Genomic DNA, 12,099 nt, shown 5'->3' on the forward strand with positions numbered 1-12,099 from the left:
TAATAAAAAAAAAATAATAATCAATGCATAAAAAGATGAAGTTTATTCCAGAGGTAAAAAATCAACAATTTCTGGTGTTAAAATATTTAATATTTACATATACAACATCTCATTAATAGGAGATCAGAAATGACAAAATTAACAATATCTATAGTTATACTAAAGACTATGGAAATAGAGTGTGTACATACAAAAAACATGATAATCACAGCAGCAGCAGCTGACATTCTTTGGCCACTTAGCATGTACCAGGTACTACTCTAAGTACAACGCTATGAAGGAGGTTCCATTATTATCCTCATCTTACCAATGAGGAAGCCAAGGTGCGACTTAACCAATTTAACAGCTAGCAAAAGGAAAATCTGAGATTTTAAACCAGGCAGGCTGGTTTCAGAGACTACAATCTTCTGCATACTGCCTCTACACTCAATGTTTTCAAATGCTGTCTACAAGAAAAATAGGCAGAAGACACGAGACTGAGTCGGGAGACCTGAGTTTCAGTACTCCTCTCTGTGTAGCACTGAGCAAGTCATGTCTCCTAATTATCTGTGAGATAAGAAGGCTGACCCAGCCAAACAGTGCATTAATGGGTATCTTCTATTCTAATCATCCAAGAGAGAAAAATCAATTAAAAAATATGAAATGCTTTTTTCCTGGAAAAAAAACGAACTATACTTCTTGTAAAATAAGGCTTGTTTGCTTCTTTCCTCTCCCCTCCCTGCCCCAAAAATGCCAATGGAAAACTATTTTTAAATTATTGGGCAGAATCTAAAGGAAATTTAATGAAGCAAAGATGAATTTCCCAAATTCTGGTCTTCTTTTCTGCTTCTATTATGGCTGATCCTTCTTTAAGGAATTTCAGGAGCTAAAGAAGAGCAAATAATTATATTACTCAGGTGGAAATTACAGCTTCATACAATGTCTGTGAACTCCTACAGTATCTTTCAAAAAGCATCCCATATGAATACTTGGTCACTAACCACACAGTTTCAAGTGTCCTGGTTTATTTGGATATATTCAAAGTCCAAGATACAGAGCGGCACAATTATGCACAGCCCCTGGGTGCTACCTTCTTACCTCGATCTCCCAATAGAAAGGCTATAGTTCCTATACTGTTCCTACTGAAGCTCTCACCTCAACCACTACTCACAACTATCCAAAGAGGTTAGGCAAAGAGGTAGGCATATCAGTAAATATGCAGAGAATAACTAATAGAACCTCTTCGTGCTCCCCAATTCCCTAGTGGGTTTCTTCTGTGATGTGGCTATAAACTACCCCTCACTGAGTATTAACTATGTGCCAGGCTCTATAAATCTTATCTTACTTAATACTTTCAGTCTTGTTGGCCTAGAGCTTGCCAAGCCCTGTCCTGATGTTCATCCACTTCTTTGTCTCCTACTCTATGCTGATGTTCTGTTTTTCCCCATCAGTCTATCATTAAGAACTCAATAAGGACAATGGAACTGGTTGTAGTTCTATAGGCTAGTTTAAAGAAAAACGAATAGGCTAATGGTAAATTGCTTAGAATTAGATTTTTAAAAAGAGCTAATTTTTCATACTGTTACATGAAAACAGCAGTTACTGAATAATATGTACCATATAAAACTTTATGGAAGCTCCATCCTACAAAATATATATGGAAGCTCCATCCTACATATATATAATATATATGTAACTATACAGTAAAGGGTTTAGCAGAACATACACTAAACTGGTCACAGTGATCTCTGAGGCAAAGATTGAGATTGGCAGCAGAATGACTAAAGGAAACTTTTGTTTTATCTACGGTATTGGAATATTTTATAATAAAAATAGTGTTACCACTCTACTCTTAGGACGTAAGCTGACAGGCAGCACCAAAAATAATAATGATGGCGATGCTAATAATAATGCCGTTATGCTTATAAAAAAAAAAAAAAATTTAAGGTCTAACATTCTCTGGTCAGCTTGGCCAGTTAAAGAAAAAAAGTAAACAGCTATTACCATCATCTCATTTTATGGAGGTTCAGAAGAACAAATGGGCCTGATCTCACTTTAAGCTTGCAAGTTCCTATCAATATTGCTTTCCTTAGCAACTGAAGTGCATAAGGAAAGGTCATACGATGTGCACCATGCTCTTAGGGCTAATCAAAGAAGGCTAAGCTATTGTATGTTCCTTCCCCATCAATCTTCTGAAGAGGCAAATCTATCCAGCCAGGCAAAGACAGTTACAAACTTGGTGGATGAGAAACTATGATCCTGGTTACAAAGATCCATCATTTCAACTACTCTTGCCAAAAACCTGTACCTCCCTTACTCCACTGCATCCACCCATAAAACCCCTGTTCCAACCATCCCCGGGGCTGGAGAATAACACCCACCTGGGCAGACCAAACAACACTGTTCCTGTACACTCATGGTTATGAGAGATGCCCCCAAAAAAGATTTTGGCCAAATACAGAATGGCCCAATGTTAAAAGTTAACGTTCTGCCAAAGTTGAATCTGAAGCCAAAGCTGAATATTACCGTTAGAAAAGAAACTTCAGGGCGCCTGCGTAGCTCAGTCGGTTGAGCATCTGACCCCAGCCCAGGTCATAAACTTGTGGTTCACAAGTTTGAGCCCCGCATTGGGCTCCCTGGAGCCTGCTTCGGATTCTGTGTCTCCCTGTCTCTCTCTCAAAAATAAATAAAAACACTAAAAAAAAAAAAAAAAAAAACTTAAAAAAAAAGAAAGAAAAGAAACTTCATGGGCATAAAAATAAATCTAAATTTTTATCAAAGGACCGGGCGCCTGGGTGGCTCAGTCAGTTAAGCGTCTGACTTTGGCTTAGGTCACGATCTCACAGTTCTGGAGTTCGAGCCCTGCATCGGGCTCTGTGCTGACAGCTCGGAGCCTGGAGCCTGCTTCAGATTCTGTGTCTCCCTCTCTCTGCCCCTCCCCTGCTCACACTCTGTCTCTATTTCTAATAAAATAAAATTTTATCAAAAGAAATTACAAAAACTTTAGTAGTAAAATTTTAAAAATGTGACATTACTGGGGCACCTGGGTGGCTCAGTCAGGTAAGCGTCCAACTTCGGCTCAGGTCATGACCTCAAGGCTCATGAGTTCGAGCCCCACGTCCAACTCTGTGCTGACAGCTCAGAGCCTGCTTAGGATTCTCTCTCTCTCTCTCTCTCTCTCTCTCTCTCTCTCTCTGCCCCTCCCCCACTTACTCTCTCTCTCTCTCTCTCTCTCTCTCTCTCTCTCTCTCAAAAATAAACATTTAGAAAAAAAAGAAACAAAAAAACAAATGTGACTTTACACAGCGGGAACCCTCTACCGGCAGGCACCATCAGTTACCGGACCGTTCCTACTTGTGCTCTTTTGCATCAACTGAGGTTCATGGAGAAGAATGTGATTTCGGGGTATCTCGTTTTTCTCTAACACGTTTATTCTTTATATTCTTAATTACATTTGGATCAAATATGATTTAGCATGGATATTTCTGTACAGAATTTGGGGTTTTTTCCTCCTAAAATTTTAAGGTGGCAAAGCTGACACTCTGGTTTTAATTCATCTTCTCAAGATGTGAGGAATTTCTAACCAGGACTCTTCCTTCATACACTCACAGACCGCAGGGAGGTAAGGGCCAGCTCCTGTTCTTTTTTTTTCATGTTTATGTATTTTTGAGAGAGAGAAGCAGAGCATGAGCAGGGGAGGGGCAGACAGAGAGGGAGAGAGAATCCCAAGCAGGCTCTGCACTGTCAGTGCAAAACCCAACGTGGGGCTTGAACCCACAAACTGTGAGATCATGACTGGAGCCGAAACCGAGTCAGACGCTTAACCGACTAAGCCACCCAGGTGCCCTCGCCAGCTTTTTCTGTGAGCGCTATCTCCTTGCAATAGGTCTATTTTTAACAGATCGTTCTCATGGAAGCAACAGGCATATGGGACCTTCAGTGCAGTCAGGAGAACCCTAATCTACATTCTCACACTCTCACGATACATCATTTGTTTGCACATTCCTCCCTCCCCACCAGACTGGGTCTCAGTGGGAAAGGGCTGGTTCTAATAGTTTTGCTCCAAAGCCCAGTCCTTAGCCTGCCACAGCACAGGAATGAAGCGAGTCAGAGCACAGTCAGGAAGAGTGGGAACAGTCTGGAGACAGCCTTCACGCCACAGGAGAAATCTCAACCAATCTTTCTCTCTCCTGCCAAAGGAGGTGGTTCTGAGTTCCACCAAAGACTCCTACCAGATTAGATTTTTAAAAACCTAACTGAAAGATAGTTTAAACTATTCAGTCAAACCAGTCAAACTGTTTGATTTATTTAAATACACCATGCCTCATTCTGGAAAAGATCTGAGACAGTAACTGGCATTCTGTACTTACGTGAACATCCTCAAGCCCATGAGTTCTTAGGTGCAAAAGGAAGCTGGCAGCTGCACAGAAGTACACTGCATGAATGTCATCCTCCTCCTCCCCCAGCCCTGCTAGGTCACAGCAACTGCCACTACCTAGCAGCGGGGGAAAGAGTGGGGCAAAGCAGTATCCTCAGAGTGGCAGTGTGAAGGGCAGCTACAGCTCTCCAACATATGCTAAAGTCTCATGAAAACAAATCACTCTTCTCCAAATGGCATTTTGATGATCTCAGTCCTAAGTTTTGTTGATCAAATCTTGAATCAATCAGATGAGGCCAGTTATATACACATATACGATTTTAATTCTGCTAAATTCTGACATAACGTAATGCTCAAATGATATCTTACCTGTATGATAGGAAATGGAAGATAGTTCATGTTGTTAATAAAATACAGGAGACTGTAGCTATAGCCCATAAATGCACCAGCCAGGAGAAAAAACAGGTGATACTCATTTAAGCAGGTTTGTGCAGCAGGGCTATTTAAACTGGAGAGAAAAAGGTTATTAATTCAACAGTCAAGGACACAAACCACTGTTTTAGAAAGCTCAAACTTTGACATAATCACTTAAGACATGCCCCAAATGCTAACTAAATGGCTCATTTTGGGTTAAGTGTGGGCAAAAGATTACTAAAACCCTTTCCCGGATGCATGAGAATTTGACCTCTCTAAAGGTTAACTCCTTAGCTCTTCCTGTGGAAGTCTGCCAATGGGAAGAACATGCCCTGTGATAGCACGCAACACTGCTTACAAGCAGGTACGCTGCATTTGGACTGAGAGCTAGAACTGAACGGTGCGTGCCTGCTAGAGAGGTCATGCCTTTGGCCTTCTCTCTGTGCTATCTCTTCTAAAGGGGCAATCCCTCAAGAGGACCCTTTTCACTAAAGAAAATTTATCACATTAGGGAAAAAAAAAAGCCCTATGTAATAGTAACTGGAGGGGGCGGGAGGGAGGGAAATCAAGTATTAAGTAGTACTCGTGAACCCTAGATTTTAAAGGCGGTAAAAAATAGGGAACTTAAGACTACCGTAATCTTTTTTTAAGCTCAGAATAGCAACCTGAAATTTTTATCAGGGCCATGTGTTCAAGAAATGTATCAGTTTCAAAATGATAAAAGGACTACTGAAGAAGGTGGTTGTAATTATTTTAAAGTTTTTTCTTCATTCTCCCTACACAATCCTTCCTTAAACTCCAACCTAAATGCCACCTCCTCCAAGAAGCCAATGATCTTCCCTGCTTTCTGAACTGCCACAGGTTTAATGTGTACACATTACTTTCTTATTCCCTCCCACTTCACATAAATTCCTATTTCTCTTCTATCACATCCATTTGTGTCCATGTCTTAATTCCCTTACTGTTCCTAACTCTCAAAGACCTTATAGTGTATGTGTGAATCACTCTCACAAATCCAACAGCACATGGCATAGCACCTTGCACAGAAAACGGTTTTAAAAAAACTACTGAAATTCAATAAGCATAAATATCAAAAACATCTGATGTTATGTATAAAAGCACCTTCCGTGTAAGTCTAGAATAAACAAAGAATACAAACTATTAACCTATACAGGTCACCTTTGGATTAGTAACTAAACAAGTTCCATAGAGAAAACAGATTTCATATTACCTCTCAGTACCAGTGCAGGAAACCACAAGAAAACCGTATCGACCCTTGGTTATCACTGCAGCACACCAAGCCACCATCATCCCCATTGCAGCATGAACAAATGAGTGCATGAGCTGCTGAGGGTGAATGATCTTCCCGATCAGTGCCAGTCTGGAGCAGGGAATGGAAGGCACAACTGCAAATAAAGCACGTTACTGTGGCTTTATAATCTGTAGCATATGAGATCAGGGGACACGAACCATATCGTTCCCTCTTGTCCTTGCACAGATATTCCAAAGGCACAAGGAAACCCAGAATCAATGTGAAGTAAAGAAAAACTCTAAATTAAGAATTCTAAGTTAAAATAATTAAAATAGTTTAATCAAAATAGTTCAAATACTGTCTACCCTGCCAACCTTGTAGGTGCCATAAAAGAACAAATAATGATCATTTTTGAAAGATAGTGCTCGCCCTCTGACAAGTTACCTTTACTTCAGCATTTGAACTTGTCAATATATAGCCCAATTGTAAAAACTAAACCACAAACTAGGTAAATGATGACAACACTGAATACTAAAATAAATGCTTGTACAGGAATTTCTAATACTTCTGATAATCAAAAACAGTTTTCAGGAAGTGTGCTAGGGCAGGTGAGTGTGGGTAGGAGGGATATTGACTTTGACTTTTGAAAACAGCTAGCAGAGGGTTTCCTGACCTACCCATACACACATTCTTTTCTTTTTTTAATGTTTATTTATTATTTTTGATAGAGTGAGCTGGAGAGAGGCAGAGAGAGGGAGGGACAAAGGATCCAAAGCAGGCTCCATGTTGACAGCAGAGAGCCTGACAAGGGCTCAAACTCACGAACTGTGAGATCATGACCTGAGCCAAAGTCAGATGCTCAACTGACTGAGCCACCCAGGCGCCCCTATACATTCTTCTTTTAACAGATTCCAAGTAAAGAGAGAGTAGAGAGATGAAAAATTCCTGTGAAAGGAGAGGGCTTAGGTGTTTTACGTTTGGAGAAAGAGATTGCTATCCCCTCTCCCTGCCCCCCAGAAATGCCCATGAGACCCACTGAGCATGCAATTGACTTATAACGCTCTGAACATACCAAAGCTTCTCATGTCTCTAAGCCTTTTTTTTTTAAGAGAGCACACAAGTGAGGGAGAAGGGCCTAGGGAGATGGAGATAGAGTGAGCGAGCAAGAATCTTAAGCAGGCTCCATACTCAGCATAGAGCCCATCACAGGGCTCAATCCCACGATGCTGGGATCATGACCTGAGTTGAAACCAAGAGTCAGGAGCTCAACCAAGCCACCCAGGTGCTCCTAAGCCTTTCTATGTGCTTTATCTTTTCCCTGGAACATCATTTTCCTTCTCCCAATTAATACAACTCATCCTTCAAGGCTTGGTTTAAGCATCATCTCCTCCACGAAGCTTCCCATGCTGGGTAAATGTATTCCTATATATTCCCATACTATCCAGTGTATTGTAATTGAATATGTTTGATTAACTGAGATCCTCTGGGGACAAGTGGGACCATAATACTCATCTCTTATCCCCATACAATGTATGGCACATAGAATGCTTTTGAAGGAATGATTCAAAGTGACTAATCAGGCTTTAAGAATGACAAGCTGGACAGCCCTAGTGTGGCATCTACATCAAGATGACCTGGGAATGTGGGACTGTGTAAAAGAGCACAATGCTATAAGCTAGGGAGAGTTGTGTATGGCTTAAACAGAAAAGGAGATCCATCAGCTAGGCGTGAGGGATTAAGAAAGCAAGGGAAAAGGGTATATATTATAACATCCAGAGTAGGACTTGAAATTTTATCCCATCTCTAAGAAGCAACTACTGAAGAGCTAAGAGAGGGACGATGGTAGTGTCAAAAAAAGAAGTGTCAGAAAAAGCTTCTTACAGTACCATAAGGACAGATGCAGGAATCAGAAAAGGCATAAAGAGTAAAAAGAGAAACCGAAAAAAATACAAAGCTCTGGAATCTAGCAGGTGATTTTCCCAAGGCAAAACATACAGTTGTTGTTGTTTTTTTAACTATAGAATTATAGACTTTTATATTTGAAAAGGACCTTAGAAATCATCTGGTCCTGATCTCCTACCCTATAAAGGAGTTATTTTTATAATACATCTGCTGAGTCACAGCTTTAACAGCAGCTGTAAACTATTAAAAGGTCTAAATTTTGTTATTGTGGTAAAATATACAGAAGTTGACCATTTTAACCATTTTTCCCCATTTTAACCATTTTTAAGCATGTAGCTCTGCAGCATAAGTTCACTCACACTGTTGTATACCCATCACCACCATCCACCTCAAGACTTTCCCATCCTGCCCAACTGAAACTCTGTGTCCGTCAAAGAACAGCTTCTCATTCCCTCCTCCCCCAGCCCCTGCAACCATTATTCTTTCTGTTTTTATGAATTTGATGACTCTAGGAATCTACTATATAAGTGAAATCATATAATATTTGTCCTAAGAGCTCTAAATATTTTAAATAGGCTTCACACCCAACATGGGGCTTGAACTTATGACCCTGAGATCTAGACCTGAGCTGAGATCGGGAGTCAGATGCTTAACTGACTGAGCCACCCACGTGTCCCAAACCTCTAAATATTTTTAAACACAGAGAAACTGGCATTCAAATAAATTTTTAGTTAAAACATTCAAAGCAGATGATTCTGTATAGATATCGTAAACTGACTCAAACTGACTCAAAACAAGCCTGTTATATACACCTACATACAAAATGCACTGAGTATGCCCTTAATAATATAAAGTCACATATTTTTAAGACAATTAACATTTGAAAACTCACCTGCATAGAACTCCACGTTAAAAATACTTATTATTACTACTACCACTGACAGCAGCAGGAGGTAAAAAATTACATAGGAACTATATAGATCATTGAAAGAATCTAAAACACAAGAGAGATGAATTAGTAAATTCATTCAGTCATGTAGTCACGATCAATACACTGCAATAGAAAAGGGGTCTGAACCACAGCTGCAAGTTTCATTGTAAAAGTTATCTTTTCTTTAAGAATTTACTCATACCCTGCTGACAGGTCCTACAGAACATCAACTCAAGAACTACAGTGTGAGTTACTTACACCAAGCTCTGGGTCTTTTAAAATTATACTAGAATTTCCTTTAGATGATCCAGATGTTAACATCAGACAAAATACTACCATATGCAAATGTATTTCATCGTGTGAAAGAGAGAAGTACCACATTTAGTAATATACCAACAAGGTTTCTTTTTAAAATGTATAAATAGTATTTTTCATATCTCTTCTTAATAAATGCAATTAGCTCCTACAGCAAAAAATGTAACATTTCTGGAAACAGCATAATGCATAAATCATCTAAGTGACCTGAATTAAAAAAATTTAAAAATCACGGTATTCCTGTAAAATACTAACATTCACATTTTAGAGTAGTCCGAACAAGCAAATATTCCATTTCAAAAATATGGCCAAGTTTAAAATATGTATGTGTATATAAAACACCTAAAAACATAAATAAGAGAAATAACAAGGAAATCTATTTGGTGTATAGGCTGAGACTTAATAATAAAACCTATAATTTTTAGGAGTATAATTTATTGACCAAGATTAGTAAAGAATATTTGTTAAGTATTCACAATTAAAGCCAAACATTATACTGAACTAAAAGAATGAAAGAACTGATTCATGTGACTAGAAATAAGAAAGGGAAGAGCACAGTTTCTCTGAAAAGACTTTGTGAGCAAAAGTTGAAAGAGATGAGAAACATTTGATGAGAAAAATGGCACAAATCAAATCCCATTTGGAGGGAAGGTGTTACTAGGATTAAAAAACCCTTGCCCGTGAAATGGCAAAAAGCTTTTCTTAAGTGCCAATTCAGAACAACTGGTAATGGTTCTCGATTTCAGTGCTCAATACTCGGAGGTTGGGACCAGACGGCCAAGATCAATGAGCGATGCAGACTCAGGCAAGGTGGTTACAGAAATACCTGCCATCCCTGTGCTGGCTTAAGGCTTAATTTTATCTGCCTTGTAGAACCCCTGCAAGAAGTGACTGAGGTGTCTCAACAAAAAACTTAACACGACTATAATTCTTTAGCAGCAATGTCTCCAAAGACCACAAGGTAAAGCTTCTGACTCCCTGAAAATCGGCATTTTCTTCTGAAAGTTAAATCAACAACACACTTTCCACTTCCCAAAGCAAAAGAAATTTGTCGTTCTTGTTGGGGAGAGGGAAATAAAAAAGAATTAAGAGTATTTGTGCTTCTTAGCCTTAGGCAAGAAGCTTTAAACTTTAAAGAGTTCAAAACCTATCCTGGCAACATTTCTCTTTTTAATTCTAGTGTAGCATAGTGGAAACACACAGGCTTTGAAGTCAGAGACCAATGTTCAAATTCTGGTTCAGTTACTCGCTAACTGTGTGACTCTGCACAGACTTATACAACCAAGTCTCAGCTTCTTCATTTATAAAGTAGGGATAATACTTCTTTATTATATAGGGTTGTAGGAAGGATAACAGCTAATATACTTAAGGTGCTTAGTACAGTGTGTGGCACACAGTAGATGGCAATAATTGGTCGTATTATTAACATAATCATATTGTAATAAATGTAGTGACTTTTTTGTCTCCACGGAGAAACATTTAGTCTGCTCCAATCTTTTCCTCCTCATCACTCTTTGCATTTAACTCTATGTTTCTTAGTCTTTAACTCTTTCCCCCTTTTCTCTCTTCTCTTTTTCTTATTAATCACAATATAGAAATGAAGTAGTCTCAATTTTAGACAGGTTTTTTAAAGAGACAGATGTCATATTTTCTATTCCAAATTTTTAAATAGATAAAAGGAACAGTTCTCGTCCTTAAAAAGACAATGTCAAAAAAAAAAGCAGTAAAAAAGACAAACAAACAAAAATTAAGGTACGTTTTCATTTATGTGACCTTCTAATTATCTTTTTGCTTATATGATAATACAGTCTGACAGGTTTACTAATATTATTATATAGTGAAAAGGTGATTCATAAAGGGAGTGCCTTAAGATTACCTCAAGGTGAATGTTTTGCCATATCAATATAGGCAGTGATGAAAAACAAATTATTTGATAACACAATTTTTATGCTGAGAAGTAGGTCCTGTAAATTTGATTTCCCCAAACTGAGTACCACTTACCAGACAGCCACTGAATAGGATGAAATAAATCAATGCTGCTGAAGATTATAAATACTGTGGTACAGATGGGTAGAAGCAGCACTGACCAGACAATACTCGCAACTATCCTCCAGCCCAAAACCTATAATTAAACAAAATCCCTCAATCATGAAGTCAAACTATTTCAGTTATTCCAGTTATGCAAATCCTACCTTTTCATACAGGACGTTAAACACTAATATTTACACCCAGATCATAACGGTTACTCCTATGAATAACACTGCATACGACTACAGAATCTTGTAATTATCACTGAACTGATTCTTGTATTAGTCCAGAGTCCAATGCCACATTAAATATCACACTTTGGGGAAGGGCAGGAATTGTCTTATCTAGTTTTACAACTGTATTTTACAGCAACTTGTAATTGTCTCTCTAGGTTTAACTGATAGATATGTTAATATCTAAAAGATGTATACACTGTATGGGAATCATCTGCATATCGTAATTGCGTTTCCATTATTAGCTACAGCAATTATCAGGCAGTTACTGCATTGTATTCATGTGTGATCACCAGAGCCTGCCACTTAAGAGACCCAAGATAGAATGACGAATAAGTCAATAGAAGAAGAGATACTTAGGGGTCTGAAGAAAGAAAATGACAATCGGATTTACATTTTGGAAGGTAAAAACACTCTCGTGTTTGTAAAGTGGCTATAATGAAGATGGATCAGAAAGGACAAGACCCACAAGAGACAATTAGGAGGCAGTCTACCACAACTGCCCACAGCCAAAGTTTACTGCCTGTGCCTGAAGGAAGGCAGTGGCAATGGGAACGTTTTGAAAAGAAGAACTGCAGCCATGTTTTCTGTCTACTGAACACCAGTCATGGATAACATAGGTGATAAAGAACAAGTAAAACTTAAGGACTCAAAGCGTTTAGCTTGG

The 12,099-nt window shown here is 38.7% G+C and overlaps 1 protein-coding gene across 2 annotated transcripts in view; it reads right to left on the bottom strand.

The window, feature by feature from the left end:
• Positions 1–12,099, bottom strand: part of NDC1 (NDC1 transmembrane nucleoporin) — a 47,158-nt gene that overhangs the window by 33,776 nt on the left and 1,283 nt on the right. For both annotated transcript variants that reach the window (XM_042997248.1, XM_042997246.1), the window contains exons 2-5: positions 11,173–11,293; positions 8,818–8,919; positions 6,003–6,177; positions 4,727–4,865 (exon numbers count right to left, since the gene is read on the bottom strand). In XM_042997248.1, the coding sequence (XP_042853182.1) occupies positions 4,727–4,865; positions 6,003–6,177; positions 8,818–8,919; positions 11,173–11,293 (537 nt within the window). The remainder of the gene's footprint in view (positions 1–4,726; positions 4,866–6,002; positions 6,178–8,817; positions 8,920–11,172; positions 11,294–12,099) is intronic.

This window comes from Panthera tigris, chromosome C1 (assembly GCF_018350195.1).
Source record: "Panthera tigris isolate Pti1 chromosome C1, P.tigris_Pti1_mat1.1, whole genome shotgun sequence".
Taxonomy (NCBI): domain Eukaryota; kingdom Metazoa; phylum Chordata; class Mammalia; order Carnivora; family Felidae; genus Panthera; species Panthera tigris.